This window comes from Brienomyrus brachyistius, unplaced genomic scaffold (genome assembly GCF_023856365.1).
Source record: "Brienomyrus brachyistius isolate T26 unplaced genomic scaffold, BBRACH_0.4 scaffold51, whole genome shotgun sequence".
NCBI lineage: Eukaryota > Metazoa > Chordata > Actinopteri > Osteoglossiformes > Mormyridae > Brienomyrus > Brienomyrus brachyistius.
In genome coordinates this window covers 197864-220361 of record NW_026042326.1, presented here as the reverse complement: position 1 = coordinate 220361, position 22498 = coordinate 197864, and the positions used below count along the sequence as shown (strand labels likewise).

The 22498-nt window shown below is 41.0% G+C and overlaps 1 protein-coding gene and 1 long non-coding RNA gene across 2 annotated transcripts in view; one reads left to right on the top strand and one right to left on the bottom strand.

Annotated features, from left to right (window-relative positions):
* LOC125723773 (uncharacterized) overlaps positions 1-22498 on the top strand; it is a 269293-nt gene that overhangs the window by 155607 nt on the left and 91188 nt on the right. The window contains exons 58-69 of the mRNA XM_049000508.1: positions 3384-3557; positions 4472-4645; positions 5142-5339; positions 7404-7577; positions 8522-8695; positions 9187-9384; positions 12884-13057; positions 13992-14165; positions 14657-14854; positions 16924-17097; positions 18031-18204; positions 18697-18894. Of these exons, the coding sequence (XP_048856465.1) occupies positions 3384-3557; positions 4472-4645; positions 5142-5339; positions 7404-7577; positions 8522-8695; positions 9187-9384; positions 12884-13057; positions 13992-14165; positions 14657-14854; positions 16924-17097; positions 18031-18204; positions 18697-18894 (2184 nt within the window). The remainder of the gene's footprint in view (positions 1-3383; positions 3558-4471; positions 4646-5141; positions 5340-7403; positions 7578-8521; positions 8696-9186; positions 9385-12883; positions 13058-13991; positions 14166-14656; positions 14855-16923; positions 17098-18030; positions 18205-18696; positions 18895-22498) is intronic.
* Positions 500-20541, bottom strand: LOC125723778 (uncharacterized). The gene is made up of 2 exons (XR_007386967.1): positions 20500-20541; positions 500-1226 (listed from the first exon to the last, which is right to left on the bottom strand). It is a non-coding gene; the product is annotated as an uncharacterized LOC125723778 (long non-coding RNA).

Sequence of the window (22498 nt, the reverse complement as noted above, 5' to 3'; positions counted from 1 at the left end):
TAAATACTAAGGACAGTCCTTTCTGATACTTCACATACTGTAATGGCTCAATCAGTAAATCATCTTATCATGAATGCAAGCTGTCTAAGCATGGACTATGCCAATACCTAAATACTATAATGCATTTTGTATCAAAGTTAAACAAATTAAACATTCTCTGTTTTAAAACAATTCATCCTGTAATGCATACTTTTATTTTAGGTAGCTGATGCTTGAGCAGCTTCTTGTGTCTTATCAGCCAACTGTTAGTTACAGTATGACAGATGAATCACTCCTGTAATCAACTCTCACTGCACTATAGAGTTCTGTGTGGACCCCAGTGTTTATCATTTCTGTATGCTAATGGGTCTAAAACTCAGTTCCTGCCGGTTCTTTTGTGTCTGTGAAGTTTATTAGAAAATTCTCTTATAATTTATTATTTGACTTAATACTTGTAATTTTAACACAAAACAAGCCATAGATTGGATGGACTGCAATGAAAACTAATACAGTTTGGCAGCCCTGCATTAGCTGCTTGGGATGTTCACATCTCCCCCTTCCAGATTAACTTTCTATGTATTGGGACACCAGGCAGAATGATTACTAATGACTCCACTGGAAGCAGTTTCACTGATCTGAACATGTTGTGGGATGATTCACATCCACATTCACATCCGTGTTTCTGAGTTCCTTTGTTTTCTGGAATACCTTCCTGGTATTCCTGCCTGAACATGTGTTTAGGGATTTGCGGATTGATACTGAAATATTCTAGAAAGCGGGTTCGGGTTTTAACCTTAACTCCAGTACTGTAGCAAAGTTACCTTTGAATGAATGAATGTTACATTTATATCATGCCTATCAAGACACCCAAAGTACTTTACAATGGGGAGCCACTTCAACCACCACCACGGTGTAGCACCTAAAAAATACGACGGCAGCCATTCTATGCCAGTACACTCACCACACAGTGACTAAGATGGTCAAGGAACAGGAGAGAATTCACCAGTTAGATATAGGAGATGATTAGGAGACCCACTAGTCCCTCATATTCTAATGCTTAAAGCGGATTTTACTGGACATATGTGTTATTTAGCTTAATAATTACAAATCCTTTGTTTATATAGTTTGTTCTTTGATTAGACTCAATGCAGTTATTACTTTTTTTTTCTGCCCCCTTGTCCCCTTATGGGCTCTGTGTATTCACAATGGCACAGTCATATTAATTTTTATTTTAGTATGGAGTCCACCTGTTTAATACGCCTAATTTACAGTTACTCAGAACACAGATGGATTTTCTGCATGTCGTTTTAAGGGGAGGTTCACATCATGTCTCCAGCTCTGTGTGTGTGGAGCTTGTATGGACTGCTTGTGTTTGCCAACAGATAACAGATAATGAGAATTACAGTACCACATCGAAAGACAAAGAAGGCAAAAGAAAATCTAAATTAATGAGAAATTCAGTTTCAGACAAATGTGAAAACGCTGTAGTGTACAAATACTACTATACAGTCATGATTGACTGCAAGTGCAAAATGGGTATGTACAGAAGTGCAACTTGCACAATGAGTAACAACAGAAAGATAGAATTACACAATTCAGTTTAGTTTTTTATTGTCAATAACACAATGTAAGGATACATATGTAAATGAAAAGGGAGTTTCGGCTTCACCAGAACATGGGAGACGGAGAGGGACAGGGGAGATGGAGGGGGGGAATGTACATAGATTGGACATATGTACATTATACATGATTTAGATGTGCTTTACATACATTATACATACATAATCCAGACATACAGAAACATACAGGATAGATACAGATACGCATATTAAGACATACAAACAGATATACATATCAGCATGTCTCCATAGATGAGGTAGTATCTGACGGAGGTAGTGAAAAGGAGCTGAGTAGTGCATGGTAAATATAGTAGATATTTGTTTTATGTAAAATAGTGCAGATGGCAATTGATGGTTCTCTTGGCAGGGGAGGGGTGGTGTATAGTTGAGGTGAATGTGAAGAGCTTACTCTTCAGTGAATATACAATTCAGGACGTTAATAGCTTCTGAGGAGAAGCTGTTCCTGAGCTTGGAAGTACGGGCACTGAGACTCCTGTTGTGCCGGACTACCCAAGGTGCGGGTAGGGAGTAGCCTTATATGAGTCATGTAAAGGTGGTCCAGTATTCTTTGTCCCCTGGTGGTACACGATGCATGAGGTGGAAATTTAGGTAAGACAGTTCTGGGGTTGGTATGGCTGAAATCACCACCTATAATACAGGTTTTGTCTGGATACTTTATGTGCTGATGTTATTTGCTGATGGCACGCTGTAGCTACTTAAGTGCTGTATTACCATTATCATCCCAAACCTCCCTTATGGGTCTTGCTGGCATCATCTGCAGATCAACACTTTCTAATGATTTTCAAAATTGTTGCGTGAGGAGTTATTGTCGTAAATACACAAACTTCCTTCATGCTGCCATCATCTGTTTTGTCAGTGCAGAAGGCTGTGCAGTCTGCTTGCTTGATGGCCAAGTCTGCGATGTTGCTGCTTAGCCCGGTCTCCGTAAACATTATGAGACAGCAGTTTTCCAGCTTTTTCTGGGAGGATAGCCTAAGTTTTATCTCAACCATTTTGTTGGCCAGTGAACATACACCTGGCATGAATATACTTGGGATGGAAGGTTTGTGGGAATCGCTACTTAGCCTAGCATTTAGTCCGACTCGCTTCCCCCTCTTTTTGTGCTCCCAGTGGGGTCAGCACTTCCACTGCGAGACCGCTGAGTGGAGAATGTTGGTGGGGAAATTTTTCGTAGTTGTGGCTGGTAGGGTGTAATCCGATCTGAGATTTAACATTTCCTGTCGCCTGTAGAAGACGTTTCTATTGACTGAGCTTGCAAATAGACTTGAAAATAACAGAATAAAGAAAACAAGGTAAACATTGCAGAGTTCTGGGAGGCGTAAAAAAGCTCTGCGTACTATGCGCCACCATCTTAAAAAAAATATATATCCATAAACACAATGGAATGTGAAAAAGTTACTACAGTCTGCAGGTATGTGACTGTCTGGGTGGTTCAGCCTAGGGGAGAGTTGTTTGTCCTGACTGCAGCAGGAATGAAGGCCCTGCCAAATGTGTACACTATAGGTATTGAGTGATGTGACCTATATTATGGCTTTTTATTTGCTGAAATTGCAGCAGAATAGTGTAAATGCTTGGTATCACGTCCTGTGACAATTCGTTGTGTACAGAAAATTCCCAGGATGCACTGCACTCTATAATTCATTTTGAAATGTAAGCTGTGCTGCTTATTATTCTAAAACCAAATGCTTGTCTTTTTGTTTTGTGTCAGTAGTGTTATCGGTAGATTGTGTATGTGTCTGTGTCTTAAAATGTTTTCTTTTTCAGACTGAACAGCTGCAATCTCACAGAGACATGCTGTGAAGCGTTGGCTTTAACTCTCAGATCAAACTCCTCATACCTGAGAGAGCTGGACCTGAGTGACAATGACCTGCAGGATTCTGGAATGAAGCTGCTCTTTGCAGAACTGGCGAATCCACACTGTACACTGGAAATACTGAGGTCAGTCCTATTTGACAGGTGTAATACTAAAGTAGTATTTGTTAGATATTTAGAATGCAAATTAAACCACAGACTATGGGTATTTGATAATACAACTTGAATGCCCCCCAACATGTACGTACAAAACAGGAGAGTCTAGAGGAAGGGCTGAAGGGTAAACCACATGAGGAGTTTATTTACTTTGAGTTAAGCTCCTGTATAGGTCTCTTTCATTTAGGACTCAAATATTTTAAGACCCTCACTTGTATTTAGTTACTCAACCTGTAATGCAACTGATGGAGAATACAAATTGTCTAAGCATGTTTTGTGTCCAAAGTTTAATACTATGCAATGTTTTTCTTAGCGGTTGCGAGGCAAGTCACACAAGAGAACTGCTGCACTCACACCATTTCATTCCCACTAAGCAACTGTAAATTTAAACTTATTTTTCTTTTTTTTTTCAGAAATGAGGATATTGTGCATTATTATTCACACTTATTGTTAAATTACTTGCTAGCTTCAGTGCATGGGTTTGAAATGTGGATCACAATTTCATTTTCATAAATCACATTTACTTATGTGGAATTATAATATTAGTGTCACTTTGGTAACTGCTGCATGAATACCAATATCATCTTACTTTTGCTTGTGCTTCCCAAAGCATCTCGTGCGAACGTAAAAGTATGTTCATTGTCATTTTTCGTACAAGTCTCTTGAGGGGCTTCACAGTCCATAGGTAGAATAGGGGAGTGTAAACGTTTGACATCCTATCTACACAGATTCACCTGCTGCCAGTGTTTTCCAAACCAGCTCATGGAAGACTCCATTCTACGCGCTCTATTCGGCTGTCGCACAGGATAAATTATGTAGCTACTGTCGAGAAGAGGGTAGTAGAAAACAATGTTGTGATTTACTTTCTAATTTCATTTTGGCAGGCTGGCAGGTTGTACGTTCACAGAAGAAGGCTGTTCTTCCCTGACTTCAGCTCTGAGGTCAAACCCCTCACACCTGAGAGAGCTGGATCTGAGCTACAATCACCCAGGAGACTCAGGAGTGAAGCTGCTCTCTGCTGTACTAGAGAATCCCAGCTGTGAACTGGAGATACTGAAGTGAGTACAGAATATGCATTTTATATCCATCCATCTCTCCTCCTTCCAACTGCTTATCCTGGACAGTTAGCCTGGATCCCTATGCTATGCTGTACAGAATGGGAGGTAGGGTGACACCCTGGGTGGGATGCCAGTCAGTCACAGGGCACACACTGACACACACAACAGGTAATTTAGCATACCTGAGAACCCTAAATGCACATTCTTGGGAGGAAAGTGATGCACTCTGCTGTTTCTGTGAAAACCAGCAGGCAGACTTAATCCCTGCCAGTTTTGGGCTGTCAAAGTTTTTTTCCTGGAAATTAATTAATTCAAGGATTTGAGGTAAGATCCGTTGATTCAGTCAGTGATCGAATGATTACAGTAAACATTTACTATCACACCTCTCATTTCATCTCAGATCACCAAGAGGCACAGAACACTGCACACTGTAATTGATTTTGAAATGCAAGTTGTGCTTTTGCTATGCTTAAAATCATCATGTTTCCTTTTCCAGACTGAACAGCTGTAAATTGAGTTGGGAATCCTGTATAGCACTGGCCTCTGCTCTCAGTTCAAACCCACATGTGAGAGAGCTGGACCTGAGTGACAATGAGCTGCCGGATTTAACAGAGAAACAGCATCCAAAGATTAAAAGGGAGATTCCACAGTCAGCATTACTGGGTCTATCACGCTGTAAGCTGGAGATACTGAGGTCAGTATTACTGGGTATTCCTTACTGTAAATTAAATACTAAGGACAGTCCTTTCTGACGCTCCACATAATGGCTCAATCAGTTAATCAGTTTACCCTGAATAGAAGATGTCTAAGCATGGACTATGCCAATACCTTAATACTATGAGGCATTTTATATCAAAGTTACACAAATCAAACATTCTCCGTTTAATAAACAATTCATCCAGTAATGCATCCTTTTATTTTAGGTAGCTGCTGCATGAGCAGCTTCTTGTGTCTTATCAGCCAACTGTCAGTTACAGTATGACAGAAGAATCACTCCTGTAATCAACTCTCACTGCACTATAGAGATCTGTGTGGACCCCAGTGTTTATCATTTCTGTATGCTAATGGGTCTAAAACTCAGTTCCTGCCGGTTCTTTTGTGTCTGTGAAGTTTATTAGAAAATTCTCTTAAAATTTATTATTTGACTTGTAATTTAAACATAAAACAAGCCATAGATTGGGTGGACTGGAATCAAAACTAATACAGTTTTGGGACACCATGCAGAATGATAACTAATGACTCCGCTGGAAGCAGTTTCACTGATCTGAATGTGTTATGGGAAGATTCACATCCACTTTCACATCCATGTTTCTGAGTTCCTTTGATTTTGGTAAAACCTTCCTGGTATTCCTGCCTGAACACGTGTTTAGGGATTTGCGGATTGATACTGAAATATTCCAGAAAGCGGGTTCGGGTTTTAACCTTAACTCCAGTACTGCAGCAAAGGTAGCTTTGAATGAATGAATGTTACATTTATATCATGCCTTTCAAGACACCCAAAGTACTTTACAGTAACAATGGGGAGCCACTTCAAGCACCACCACAGTGTAGCACCTGGATGACACGAGAAGAGCCATTCTGTGCCAGTTCACTCACCACACAGTGACTAAGGTGGTCAAGGAACAGGAGAGGATTCACCAGATATAGGAGATGATTAGGAGGCCCCCTTATCCCCCATATTTTAATTTTACTGGTCTTCTGTATTACTTAGGTTGATAATTATGAATCCATTGTTTATATGGTTTGTTCTTTGATTAGACTCAATGCAGTTATTACTTTTTTTTCTGCCCCCTTGTCCCCTTGCTTGTGGGTCTTGATGGGTCTTGCTGCCATCATCTGTTTTGTCAGTGCAGAAGGCTGTGCAGTTCGCTGGCTTGATGGCCAAGTCTGCGAGGTTGCTGCTTAGCCCGGTGTCCGTAAAAATTATGAGACAGCAGTTTTCCAGCTTTTTTGTGGGAGGATAGCCTAAGTTTTATCTCATCCAGTTTCTTGGCCAGCGAACATACGCTTGCCATGAATATATTTCGGACAGTAGGTTTGTGGGGATCGCTACTTAGCCTAGCATTTAGTCCGACTTACTTCCCCCTCTTTTTGTGCTCCCAGCGGGATCAGCACTTCCACTGCGAGACCGGTGAGCTGAGAATGTCGGTGGGGAAATTTTCCATAGTTTTGGTTGGGATGGTGTAATCCGATCTGAGATTTAAACGTTCCTATCGCCTGTAGAAGATCTTTCTATTGACTGAGCTTGCAAATAAACTTGAAAATGACAGAACAAAGAAAAGAAGGTAAACATTGCAGAGTTCTGGTAGCCGTAAAAAACTCTGCGTACTTTGCGCCACCATCTTATAAAATATATATATCCATAAACACAATGGAATGTGAAAAAGTTACAGTTTGCAGGTATGAGACTTGCTGTCTGGGTGGTTCAGCCTAGGGGAGAGTTGTTTGTCCTGACTGCAGCAGGAATGAAGGCCCTGCCAAAGGTATAGACTATAGGTATTGAGTGGTGTGACCTGTATTATGGCTTTTTATTTGCTGAAATCACAGCAAAAAGGTGTAAATGCTTGGTATCAAGTCCTGTGACTCTTCCGGTGTGTGCAGACAATTCCCAGGATGCAATGCACACTATAATTCATTTTGAAACGTAAGCTGTGCTGCTTATTGTTCTAAAAGCAAATGCTTGTCTTTTTGTTTTGTGTCAGTAGTGTTATCAGTAGATTGTGTATGTGTCTGTGTCTTAAAATGTTTTCTTTTTCAGACTGAACAGCTGCAATCTCACAGAGACATGCTGTGAAGCTTTGGCTTTAACTCTCAGATCAAACTCCTCATACCTGAGAGAGCTGGACCTGAGTGACAATGACCTGCAGGATTCTGGAATGAAGCTGCTCTTTGCAGAACTGGAGAATCCACACTGTACACTGGAAATACTGAGGTCAGTCCTATATGACAGGTGTAATACTAAACTAGTATTTCTTATATATTTGGAACACAGATTAAGCCACAGACTATGGGTATTTGATAATACAGCTTGAATGCCCCCCAACATGTACGTACAAAACAGGAGAGTCTAGAGGAAGAGCTGAAGGATAAGCCACATGAGGAGTTTATTTACTTGGAGTTAAAGCTCCTGTATAGGTCTGTTGTATTTATGCTTCAAATATTTTAAGAGCCTCACATGTATTTAGTGCCTCAACCCATAATGTAGCTGATGTGGAATACAAAATTGTCTAAGCATGAACTGTGTCAAAACTTTATTACTATGCAGTGTTTTTGTTAATGATTGTGAGGCAAGTCACACAAGAGAACTGCTGCACTCACACCATTTCATTCTCACTAAGCAACTGTAAATTTGAACTTATTTTTCATATATTTTTTTTTTTAGAACTGAGGATATTATGCATTATTATTCTCACTCATTATTGTTAAATTACTTGCTAGCGTCAGTGCGTGGGCTGGACCCATCACAGTTTCATAGATCTCAATTTCATTTTCATTTACATGAATCACATTTGTTTCGGTGGAATTATAATGTTAGTTCAATTTGGGTAACTGCTGCATGAATACCAATATCATCTTACTTTTGCTTGTGCTTGCTAAAGCATCTCGTGCGAACGTGAGACTATGTTCATTGTCATCTTTTGCACAGGTTTCTTCAGGGGCTTCACAGTCCATAGGTAGAATAGGGGAGTGTAAACGTTTGACTTCCTATCTACACATATTCACCTGCTGCCAGTGTTTTTCAAACCAGCTCATGGAAGACTCCATTCAGTGTGCTCTATTCGGCTGTCGCACAGGATAAATTATATAGCTACTACCGACAAGAAAGTAGTAGAAGACAGTGTTGTTGTGATTTCCTTTCAAATTTCATTTTGGCAGGCTGGCAGGTTGTACCTTCACAGAAGAAGGCTGTTCTTCCCTGAATTCAGCTCTGAGGTCAAACCCCTCACACCTGAGAGAGCTGAATCTGAGCTACAATCACCCAGGAGACTCAGGAGTGAAGCTGCTCTCTGCTGTGCTGGAGGATCCCAGCTGTAAACTGGAGATACTGAAGTGAGTACAGAATATGCATTTTATATCCATCTATCTTTCCTTCTTCCAACTGCTTATCCTGGACAGGGAGCCTGGATCCCTATGCTGTGCTGTACAGAATGGGAGGTAGGGTGACACACTGGGTGGGATGCCAGTCAGTCACAGTTCACACACTGACACACACAATTTGTAATTTAGCATATCTGAGAAGCCTAAATGCACATTCGTGGGAGGAATGTGATGGACTCTGCTGTTTCTTTCAAAACCAGCAGGCAGACTTATTCCCTTCCAGTTATGGGCTGTAAAATTCTTTTCTGGTAATTGATTAATACAAAGATTTGAGGTACGATCCACTGATTTAGTCAGTGATCAAATGATTACAGTAAACATTTACTGTCTCACCTCTCATATCATCTCAAATCACCAAGAGGCACAGACCACTGCACACTGTAATTGATTTTGAAATGCAAGTTGTGCTTTTGCTATACTTAAAATCATGTTTCTTGTTCCAGACTGAACAGCTGTAAATTGAGTTGGGAATCCTGTATAGCACTGGCCTCTGCTCTCAGTTCCAACCCACATGTAAGAGAGCTGGACCTGAGTGACAATGAGCTGCCGGATTTAACAGAGAAACAGCATCCAAATATTAAACGGGAGATTCCGCAGTCAGCATTACTGGGTTTTACACGCTGTAAGATGCAGATACTGAGGTCAGTATTACGGGTTATTCCTTACTGTAAATTAAATGCTAAGGACAGTCCTTTCTGACACTCCAGATGATGGCTCAGTTAGTTTATCAGCTTATACTGAATGCAAGCTGTCCAAGCATGGACTATGCCAAAACCTTAATACTGTAAAACATTTTATATCAAAGTTACACAAATTAAACATTCTCTGTTTTAAAACAGTTCATCCAGTAATACATCCTTTTATTTTAGGTAGCTGCTGCATGAGCAGCTTCTTGTGTCATATCAGCCAACTGTCATTTATCAGAGATGAATGACTCCTGTAATCAGCTCTCACTGCACTGTACTGGTCTGTGTGGACCGCAGTGTTTGACATTTCTGTATGCTAATGGGTCTAAAACTCAATTCCTTCCACTTCTGTTGTGTCCGTGAAGTTTATTCCAAAATTCTCTGAAAATGTATCATTTTACTTAATACTTGTAATTTTAACAAAATACAATCCATAGATTGGGTGGACTGGAATGAAAACTAATACAGTTTGGCAGCCCTGCATTAGCTGCTTGGGATGTTCACATCTCCTCCTTCCAGATTAACTTGCTAAGTATCGGGACACCAAGCAGAACAATAACTAATGACTCTACTGGAAGCAGTTTCACTGATCTGAATGTGTTATGGGAAGATTCACATCCACTTTCACGTGCATGTTTCTGAGTTCCTTTGATTTTGGTAAAACCCTCCTGGTATTCCTGCCTGAACACGTGTTTAGGGATTTGCGGATTGATACTGAAATATTCCAGAAAGCGGGTTCGGGTTTTAACCTTAACTCCAGTACTGCAGCAAAGTTACCTTTGAATGAATGAATGTTACATTCATATCATGCCTTTCAAGACACCCAAAGTACTTTACAGTAACAATGAGGAGCCACTTCAAGCACCACCACAGTGTAGCACCTGGATGATGCGAGAAGAGCAATTCTGTGCCAGTACACTCACCACACAGTGACTAAGGTGGTCAAGGAACAGGAGAGAATTCACCAGATATAGGAGATGATTAGGAGGCCCCCTAATCCCCCATATTTTAATTTTACTGGACATCTGTGTCTTTTAGGTTAATAATTATAAATCCATTATTTATTTAGTTTGTATTTGATCAGACTCAATGCAGTTATTACTTTTTTTCTGCTCCCTTGTCCCATTACTGGCTCTGTGTATTCACAATGGCACAGTCATATTAATTTTTATTTTAGTGTGGAGTCCACCTGTTTAATACGCCTAGTTGACAGTCACACAGAAAACAGATTTTCTGCATGTCTTTTTAAGGGGAGCTTCACATCTTGTCTCCTGCTCTGTGTGTCTGGAGCTTGTCTGGACTGCTTGTGTTAGCCGACAACAACAGATAACAGATAATGACAATTACAGTACCACATCGAAAAACAAAGAAGGCAATGGAACATTTTAATTGATGAAATATTGTCTCAGACAATTGTGTAAAACGCTGTATTGTACAAACAGTACTGTACAGAAATCATTGAGCACAATTGCAAAATAGGTATGTACAGAAGTGCAACTTGCAAACTGAGTATTAATAGACAAATAGAATTTTTCAATTCAGTTAAATTTTTTATTGTTATTAACACAATGTGAGGGCAGATATGTAAATGAAAAGGTAGTTGCGGCTTCACCAGAACATGGGAGACGTAGGGGGACAGGGGAGATGGAGGGGGGGAATGTACATAGATTGGACATATGTACATTATACATGATTTAGACGTGCTTTACATACATTATACATACATAATCCAGACATACATAAACGTACATGCTAGATACAGATACGCATATTAAGACATACAAATAGATATACATATCAGCATGTCTCCATAGATGAGGGATTGTCTGACAGAGTAGTGAAATGGAGCTGAGCAGTGCATGGTAAATATAGTAGACATAACGTGCATGTAAAATAGTGCAGATGGCAATTGATGGTTTTCTTGGCAGGGGAGGGGTGGTGTATAGTTGAGGTGAATGAGAAGAACTCACTCTTCAGCAAGGAGACAATTTAGGAGGTTAACAGCTTGAGAGGAGAAGCTGTTCCTGAGCTTGGAAGTACGGGCACTGAGACTCCTGTTGTGCCGGACTACCCAAGGTGCGGGTAGGGAGTAGCCTTATATGAGTCATGTAAAGGTGGTCCAGTATTCTTTGTCCCCTGGTGGTACACGATGCATGATGTGGAAATTTAGGTAAGACAGTTCTGAGGTTGGTATGGCTGAAATCACCACCTATAATACAGGTTTTGTCTGGATACCTTGTCTGTTAATTGCTGATGGCACACTGTAGCTACTTAAGTGCTGTATTACCATTATCATCCCAAACCTCCCTTATGGGTCTTGCTGCCATCATCTGTTTTGTCAGTGCAGAAGGCTGTGCAGTTCGCTGGCTTGATGGCCAAGTCTGCGATGTTGCTGCTTAGCCCGGTCTCCGTAAACATTGAGAGAACAGTTTTCAAGCTTTTTCTGAGAGGATAGCCTCAGTTTTATCTCATCCATTTTGTTGGCCAGCGAACATACACTGGCCATGAATTTATTTGGGACGAAAGATTTGTGGGGATCGCTACTTAGCCTAGCATTTAGTCCGGCTCGCTTTCCCCTCTTTTTGTGCTCCCAGTGGGGTCAGCATTTCCACTGCGAGACCGGTGAGCGGAGAATGTTGGTGGGGAAATTTTCCCTAGTTGTGGTTGGGATGGTGTAATCCAATCTGAGATTTAAAGTTCCTGTCGCCTGTAAAAGAACTTTCTATTGACTGAGCTTGCAAATAAACTTGAAAATAACAGAACAAAGAAAACAAGGTAAAAATTGCAGAGTTCTGGGAGGCGTAAAAGCCAATGCGTACTATGCGCCACCATCTTGAAAAAAAAATATATCCATAAACACAATGGAATGTGAAAAAGTTATATTCTGCAGATATATAACTGTGTGTTGTTACTCCTGACCACAGCAGGACTGAAGGCCCGGCCAAAAGTACTGTATAGATTATAGGTATTGAGAGGTATGATGTGGGCGGAATGGTGATGCAGTGGTTAGCACTGTTGCCTCACACCTCTGGGACCCGGCTTCGAGTGCATGTGTGAGTAAATGGTGTGTGAGTGTGCCCTGCGATGGGCTGGCCCGCCATCCTGGGTTGTTCCCTGCCTCGTGCCCATTGCTTCCGGGATAGGCTCCGGACCCCCCGCGACCCAGTAGGATAAGCGGTTTGCAAAATGGATGTATGGAGTGGTGTGACCTGTATTATGGCTTTTTGTCTGCTGAAATTACAGCAAAAAGGAGTAAATGCTTGGTATCACGTCCTGTGACTCATCCGGTGTGTGATGACAGTTCCCAGGATGCACTGCACACTATAATTCATTTTGTAATGTAGTCTGTGCTGCTTATTAATCTAAAATCAAATGCTCATCTTTTTGTTTTGTGTCAGTAGTGTTATCAGTAGATTTTGTATGTGTCTGTGTCTTAAAATGTTTTCTTTTTCAGACTGAACAGTTGCAGTCTCACAGAGACATGCTGTGAAGCGTTGGCTTTAACTCTCAGATCAAACTCCTCATACCTGAGAGAGCTGGACCTGAGTGACAATGATCTGCAGGATTCTGGAATGAAGCTGCTCTTTGCAGAACTGGCGAATCCACACTGTACACTGGAAATACTGAGGTCAGTCCTGTTTGACAGGTGTAATACTAAAGTAGTATTTGTTAGATATTTAGAATACAAATTAAACCACAGACTATGGGTATTTGATAGTAGAACTTGAATGCCCCCCAACATGTACATACAAAACAGGAGAGTCTAGAGGAAGGGCTGAAGGATAAGCCACATGGGGAGTTTATTTACTTTGAGTTAAGCTCCTGTATAGGTCTGTTATATTTATGCTTCAAATATTTTAAGACCCTCAGATATATTTAGTGCCTCAACCCATAATGAGGCTGATGTGGAATACAAAATTGTCTAAGCATGAGCTATGTCAAAACTTTTATATTATACTATGTTTTTGTTAATGATTGTGAGGCAAGTCACACAAGAGAACTGCTGCACTCCCACCATTTCATTCCCACTAAGCAACTGTGAATTTGAACTTATTTTTCAGATGTTTTTTTTTTTAGAAATGAGGATATTATGCATTATTATTCTCACTCATTATTGTTAAATTACTTGCTAGCGTCAGTGCATGGGCTGGACCCTTCACAGTTTCATAGATCTCAATTTCATTTTCATAAATCACATTTACTTATGTGGAATTATAATATTAGTGTCACTTTGGTACCTGCTGCATGAATACCAATATCATCTTACTTTTGCTTGTGCTTCCCAAAGCATCTCGTGCGAACGTAAAAGTATGTTCATTGTCATTTTTCGTACAAGTCTCTTGAGGGGCTTCACAGTCCATAGGTAGAATAGGGGAGTGTAAACGTTTGACATCCTATCTACACAGATTCACCTGCTGCCAGTGTTTTCCAAACCAGCTCATGGAAGACTCCATTCTACGCGCTCTATTCGGCTGTCGCACAGGATAAATTATATAGCTACTACCGACAAGAGAGTAGTAGAAGACAATGTTGTGATTTCCTTTCAAATTTCATTTTGGCAGGCTGGCAGGTTGTACGTTCACAGAAGAAGGCTGTTCTTCTCTGACTTCAGCTCTGAGGTTAAACCCCTCACACCTGAGAGAGCTGGATCTGAGCTACAATCACCCAGGAGACTCAGGAGTGAAGCTGCTCTCTGCTGTACTAGAGAATCCCAGCTGTAAACTGGAGATACTGAAGTGAGTACAGAATATGCATTTTATATCCATCCATCTCTCCTCCTTCCAACTGCTTATCCTGGACAGTTAGCCTGGATCCCTATGCTATGCTGTACAGAATGGGAGGTAGGGTGACACCCTGGGTGGGATGCCAGTCAGTCACAGGGCACACACTGACACACACAACAGGTAATTTAGCATACCTGAGAACCCTAAATGCACATTCTTGGGAGGAAAGTGATGCACTCTGTTGTTAATGTGAAAACCAGCTGGCAGACTTAATCCCTTCCAGTTATGGGCTGTAAAAGTCTTTTCTGGTAATTGATTAATACAAAGATTTGAGGTACGATCCACTGATTTAGTCAGTGATCAAATGATTACAGTAAACATTTACTGTCTCACCTTTCATATCATCTCAAATCACAAAAAGGCACAGAACACTGCACACTGTGAATTATTTCGAAATGCAAGTTGTGTTTTTGCTTTGCTTAAAATCATATTTCATTTTCCAGACTGAACAGCTGTAAATTGAGTTGGGAATCCTGTATAGCACTGGCCTCTGCTCTCAGTTCCAACCCACATGTGAGAGAGTTGGACCTGATTGACAATGAGTTGCTGGATTTAACAGAGAAACAGCATCCAAAGATCAAAAGGGAGATTCCGCAGTCAGCATTACTGGGTTTTTCACGGTGTAAGCTGGAGATACTGAGGTCAGTATTACTGGGTTATTCCTTACTGTAAATTAAATACTAAGGACAGTCCTTTCTGACACTCCACATAATGGCTTAGTCAGTAAATCAGCTTATCCTGAATGCAAGCTGTCCAACAATGGATTATGCCAATACCTAAATATTATGAAGCCTTTTATATCAAAGTTAAACAAATTAAACATTCTCTGTTTTAAAACAATTCATCCTGTAATGCATCCTTTTATTTTAGGTAGCTGATGCTTGAGCTGCTTCTTGTGTCATATCAGCCAACTGTCAGTTACAGTATGACAGATGAATCACTCGTGTAATCAACTCTCACTGCACTATAGAGATCTGTGTGGACCCCAGTGTTTATCATTTCTGTATGCTAATAGGTCTAAAACTCAGTTCCTGCCGGTTCTTTTGTGTCTGTGAAGTTTATTAGAAAATTCTCTGAAAATGTATTATTTGACTTAATAATTGTAATTTGAACACAAAACAAGCCATAGATTGGGTGGACTGGAATGAGGACTAATACAGTTTTGGGACACCATGCAGAATTATAACTAATGACTCCACTGGAAGCAGTTTCACTGATCTGAATGTGTTATGGGAAGATTCACATCCAGATTCACATTCGTGTTTCTGAGTTCCTTTGTTTTCGGGAATACCTTCCTGGTATTCCTGCCTGAACATGTGTTTAGGGATTTGCGGATTGATACTGAAATATTCCAGAAAGCGGGTTCGGGTTTTAACCTTAACTCCAGTACTGCAGCAAGGCAGCTTTGAATGAATGAATGTCACATTTATATCATGCCTTTCAAGACACCCAAAGTACTTTACAGTAACAATGGGGAGCCACTTCAAGCACCACCACAGTGTAGCACCTGGATGATGCGAGAAGAGCAATTCTGTGCCAGTACACTCACCACACAGTGACTAAGGTGGTCAAGGAACAGGAGAGGATTCACAAGATATATGAGATGATTAGGAGGCCCCCTAATCCCCCATATTTTAATTTTACTGGACATCTGTGTCTTTTAGGTTAATAATTATAAATCCATTATTTATTTAGTTTGTATTTGATCAGACTCAATGCAGTTATTACTTTTTTTTCTGCCCCCTTGTCCCCTTGCTCGTGGGTCTTGATCAGTCTTGCTGCCATCATCTGTTTTGTCAGTGCAGAAGGCTGTGCAGTTCGCTGGCTTGATGGCCAAGTCTGCGAGGTTGCTGCTTAGCCCGGTGTCCGTAAACATTATGAGACAGCAGTTTTCCAGCTTTTTTGTTGGAGGATAGCCTAAGTTTTATCTCATCCAGTTTCTTGGCCAGCGAACATACACTGGCCATGAATATATTTGGGACAGTAGGTTTGTGGGGATCGCTACTTAGCCAAGCATTTAGTCCGACTTACTTCCCCCTCTTTTTGTGCTCCCAGCGGGATCAGCACTTCCACTGCGAGACCAGTGAGCTGAGAATGTCGGTGGGGAAATTTTCCATAGTTTTGCTTGGGATGATGTAATCCGATCTGAGATTTAAACGTTCCTATCGCCTGTAGAAGATCTTTCTATTGACTGAGCTTGCAAATAAACTTGAAAATGACAGAACAAAGAAAAGAAGGTAAACATTGCAGAGTTCTGGTAGCCGTAAAAAACTCTGCGTACTTTGCGCCACCATCTTATAAAATATATATATCCATAAACACAATGGAATGTGAAAAAGTTACAGTTTGCAGGTATGAGACTTGCTGTCTGGGTGGTTCAGCCTAGGGGAGAGTTGTTTGTCCTGACTGCAGCAGGAATAAAGGCCCTGCCAAAGGTATAGACTATAGGTATTGAGTGGTGTGACCTGTATTATGGCTTTTTATTTGCTGAAATTACAGCAAAAAGGTGTAAATGCTTGGTATCAAGTCCTGTGACTCTTCCGGTGTGTGCAGACAATTCCCAGGATGCAATGCACACTATAATTCATTTTGAAACGTAAGATGTGCTGCTTATTGTTCTAAAAGCAAATGCTTGTCTTTTTGTTTTGTGTCAGTAGTGTTATCAGTAGATTGTGTATGTGTCTGTGTCTTAAAATGTTTTCTTTTTCAGACTGAACAGCTGCAATCTCACAGAGACATGCTGTGAAGCTTTGGCTTTAACTCTCAGATCAAACTCCTCATACCTGAGAGAGCTGGACCTGAGTGACAATGACCTGCAGGATTCTGGAATGAAGCTGCTCTTTGCAGAACTGGAGAATCCACACTGTACACTGGAAATACTGAGGTCAGTCCTGTTTGACAGGTGTAATACTAAAGTAGTATTTGTTAGATATTTAGAATGCAAATTAAACCACAGACTGTGCGTATTTGATAGTACAACTTGAATGCCCCTCAACATGTACAGACAAAACAGGAGAGTCTAGAGGAAGGGCTGAAGGATAAGCCACATGGGGAGTTTATTTACTTTGAGTTAAGCTCCTGTATAGGTCTGTTGTATTTATGCTTCAAATATTTTAAGACCCTCAGATATATTTAGTGCCTCAACCCATAATGAGGCTGATGTGGAATACAAAATTGTCTAAGCATGAGCTATGTCAAAACTTTTATATTATACTGTGTTTTTGTTAATGATTGTGAGGCAAGTCACACAAGAGAACTGCTGCACTCCCACCATTTCATTCCCACTAAGCAACTGTGAATTTGAACTTATTTTTCAGATGTTTTTTTTTTAGAACTGAGGATATTATGCATTATTATTCTCACTCATTATTGTTAAATTACTTGCTAGCGTCAGTGCGTGGGCTGGACCCATCACAGTTTCATAGATCTCAATTTCATTTTCATAAATCACATTTACTTAGGTGGAATTATAATATTAGTGTCACTTTGGTACCTGCTGCATGAATACCAATATCATCTTACTTTTGCTTGTGCTTCCCAAAGCATCTCGTGCGAACGTAAAAGTATGTTCATTGTCATTTTTCGTACAAGTCTCTTGAGGGGCTTCACAGTCCATAGGTAGAATAGGGGAGTGTAAACGTTTGACATCCTATCTACACAGATTCACCTGCTGCCAGTGTTTTCCAAACCAGCTCATGGAAGACTCCATTCTACGCGCTCTATTCGGCTGTCGCACAGGATAAATTATATAGCTACTACCGACAAGAGAGTAGTAGAAGACAATGTTGTGATTTCCTTTCAAATTTCATTTTGGCAGGCTGGCAGGTTGTACGTTCACAGAAGAAGGCTGTTCTTCCCTGACTTCAGCTCTGAGGTCAAACCCCTCACACCTGAGAGAGCTGGATCTGAGCTACAGTCACCCAGGAGACTCAGGAGTGAAGCTGCTCTCTGCTGTGCTGGAGGATCCCAGCTGTAAACTGGAGATACTGAAGTGAGTACAGAATATGCATTTTATATCCATCCATCTTTCCTTCTTCCAACTGCTTATCCTGGACAGGGAGCCTGGATCCCTATGCTGTGCTGTACAGAATGGGAGGTAGGGTGACACCCTGGGTGGGATGCCAGTCAGTCACAGGGCACACACTGACACACACAACAGGTAATTTAGCATACCTGAGAACCCTAAATGCACATTCATGGGAGGAAAGTGATGCACTCCGCTGTTTCTGTGAAAACCAGCAGGCAGACTTATTCCCTGCCAGCTATGGGCTGTCAAAGTTTTTTCCTGGTGATTAATTAATACAAGTATTGGAGGTAAGATCCGCTGATTCAGTCAGTGATCAACTGATTACATTAAACATTTACTGTCACACCTCTCATATCATCTCAAATCACCAAGAGACACAGAACACTACACACTTTAATTGATTTTGAAATGCAAGTTGTGCTTTTGCTATGCTTAAAATCATATTTCCTTTTCCAGACTGAACAGCTGTAAATTGATTTGGGAATCCTGTATAGCACTGGCCTCTGCTCTCAGTTCAAACCCACATGTGAGAGAGCTGGACCTGAGTGACAATGAGCTGCCGGATTTAACAGAGAAACAGCATCCAAAGATTAAACGGGAGATTCCGCAGTCAGCATTACTGGGTTTTACACGCTGTAAATTGGAGATACTGAGGTCAGTATTACTGGGTATTCCTTACTGTAAATTAAATACTAAGGACAGTCCTTTCTGACACTCCACATGATGGCTCAGTTAGTTTATCAGCTTATACTGAATGCAAGCTGTCCAAGCATGAACTATGCCAAAACCTTAATACTGTAAAACATTTTATATCAAAGTTACACAAATTAAACATTCTCTGTTTTAAAATAATTCATCCAGTAATGCATCCTTTTATTTTAGGTACCTGCTGCATGAGCACCTTCTTGTGTCATATCAGCCAACTGTCAGTTATGATAGATGAATCATTTCTGTAATCAGCTCTCACTGCACTGTACAGATCTGTGTGGACCGCAGTGTTTGACATTTCTTTATGCTAATGGGTCTAAAACTCAATTCCTTCCACTTCTGTTGTGTCCGTGAAGTTTATTCCAAAATTCTCTGAAAACTTATCATTTTACTTCCATCCATCCATTTTCCAAACCGCTTATCCTATTGGGTCGCGGGGGGTCCGGAGCCTATCCCGGAATCAATGGGCACGAGGCAGGGAACAACCCAGGATGGGGGGCCAGCCCATCGCAGGGCACACTCACACACCATTCACTCACACATGCACACCTATGGGCAATTCAGCAACTCCAATTAGCCTCAGCATGTTTTTGGACTGTGGGGGGAAACCGGAGTACCCGGAGGAAACCCCACGACGACACGGGGAGAACATGCAAACTCCGCACACATGTGACCCAGGCGGAGACTCGAACCCGGGTCCCAGAGGTGTGAGGCAACAGTGCTAACCACTGCACCACCATGCCGCCCCACTATCATTTTACTTAATACTTGTAATTTTAACAAAACACAATCCATAAATTGGGTGGACTTGAATGAAAACTAATACAGTTTGGCAGCCCTGCATTAGCTGCTTGGGATGTTCACATCTCCTCCTTCCAGAATAACTTGCTAAGTATCGGGACACCAGGCAGAACAATAACTAATGACTCCACTGGAAGCAGTTTCACTGATCTGAATGTGTTATGGGAAGATTCACATCCACTTTCACGTGCATGTTTCTGAGTTCCTTTGATTTTGGTAAAACCCTCCTGGTATTCCTGCCTGAACACGTGTTTAGGGATTTGCGGATTGATACTGAAATATTCCAGAAAGCGGGTTCGGGTTTTAACCTTAACTCCAGTACTGCAGCAAAGTTACCTTTGAATGAATGAATGTTACATTTATATCATGCCTTTCAAGACACCCAAAGTACTTTACAGTAACAATGGGGAGCCACTTCAAGCACCACCACAGTGTAGCACCTGGATGATGCAAGAAGAGCCATTCTGTGCCAGTACACTCACCACACAGTGACTAAGGTGGTCAAGGAACAGGAGAGGATTCACAAGATATAGGAGATGATTAGGAGGCCCCCTAATCCCCCATATTTTAATTTTACTTGACATCTGTGTTTTTTAGGCTAATAATTATGAATCCATTATTTATATAGTTTGTTCTTTGATTAGACTCAATGCAGTTATTACTTTTTTTTCTGCCCCCTTGTCCCCTTATGGGCTCTGTGTATTCACAATGTCTCAGCCATATTATTTTTTATTTTAGTGTGGAGTCCACCTGTTTAATACGCCTAGTTGACAGTCACACAGAAAACAGATTTTCTGCATGTCGTTTTAAGGGGAGCTTCACATCTTGTCTCCTGCTCTGTGTGTCTGGAGCTTGTCTGGACTGCTTGTGTTTGCCGACAACAACAGATAACAGATAATGACAATTACAGTACCACATCGAAAGACAAAGAAGGCAATGGAACATTTTAATTGATGAAATATTGTCTCAGACAATTGTGTAAAACGCTGTATTGTACAAACAGTACTGTACAGAAATCATTGAGCACAATTGCAAAATAGGTATGTACAGAAGTGCAACTTGCAAACTGAGTATTAATAGACAAATAGAATTTTTCAATTCAGTTAAATTTTTTATTGTTATTAACACAATGTGAGGGCAGATATGTAAATGAAAAGGTAGTTGCGGCTTCACCAGAACATGGGAGACGGAGAGGGACAGGGGAGATGGAGGGGGGGAATGTACATAGATTGGACATATGTACATTATACATGATTTAGACGTGCTTTACATACATTATACATACATAATCCAGACATATATAAACGTACATGCTAGATACAGATACGCATATTAAGACATACAAATAGATATACATATCAGCATGTCTCCATAGATGAGGGATTGTCTGACAGAGTAGTGAAATGGAGCTGAGCAGTGCATGGTAAATATAGTAGACATAAGGTGCATGTAAAATAGTGCAGATGGCAATTGATGGTTTTCTTGGCAGGGGAGGGGTGGTGTATAGTTGAGGTGAATGAGAAGAACTCACTCTTCAGCAAGGAGACAATTTAGGAGGTTAACAGCTTGAGAGGAGAAGCTGTTCCTGAGCTTGGAAGTACGGGCACTGAGACTCCTGTTGTGCCGGACTACCGAAGGTGCGGGTAGGGAGTAGCCTTATATGAGTCATGTAAAGGTGGTCCAGTATTCTTTGTCCCCTGGTGGTACACGATGCATGAGGTGGAAATTTAGGTAAGACAGTTCTGAGGTTGGCATGTATAAAATCACCACCTATAATACAGGCATCGTCTGGATACTTAGTCTGTTATTTGCTGATGGCACGCTGTAGCTACTTTCAGTAAGTGCTGTATTAGCATTAATATCTGGGGGGATGGAAACATCAACAATGGTAACAGTTATGAACTCCCTAAACAGATAAAAGGTTTGTGCTGGAGTATGGAGAGCTTGAAATTGGCAGAAAATCAATTTCTAATGATTTTCAGAATTGTTGCACAAGGAGTTATTGACATAAATACACAAACCTCCTTCATGGGTCTTGCTGCCATCATCTGTTTTGTCAGTGCTGAAGGCTGTACAGTTCGCTGGCTTGATGGCCAAGTCTGCGATGTTGCTGCTTAGCCCGGTCTCCGTAAACATTGAGAGAGCAGTTTTCCAGCTTTTTCTGGGAGGATAGCCTAAGTTTTATCTCATCCATTTTGTTGGCCAGCGAACATACACTGGCCATGAATTTATTTGGGACGGAAGGTTTGTGGGGATCGCTACTTAGCCTAGCATTTAGTCCGGCTCGCTTCCCCCTCTTTTTGTGCTCCCAGTGGGGTCAGCATTTACATTGTGAGACCGGTGAACGGAGAATGTTGTTGGGGAAATTTTCCCTAGTTGTGGTTGGGAGGGTGTAATCCGATCTGAGATTAAAAGTTCCTGTCGCCTGTAAAAGAACTTTCTATTGACTGAGCTTGCAAATAAACTTGAAAATAACAGAACAAAGAAAACAAGGTAAAAATTGCAGAGTTCTGGGAGGCGTAAAAGCCAATGCGTACTATGCGCCACCATCTTGAAAAATAATATATATCCAAAACCACAATGGAATGTGAAAAAGTTATATTCTGCAGATATATAACTGTGTGTTGTTAGTCCTGACCACAGCAGGACTGAAGGCCCGTCCAAAAGTACTGTATAGATTATAGGTATTGAGAGGTATGATGTGGGCGGAATGGTGATGCAGTGGTTAGCACTGTTGCCTCACACCTCT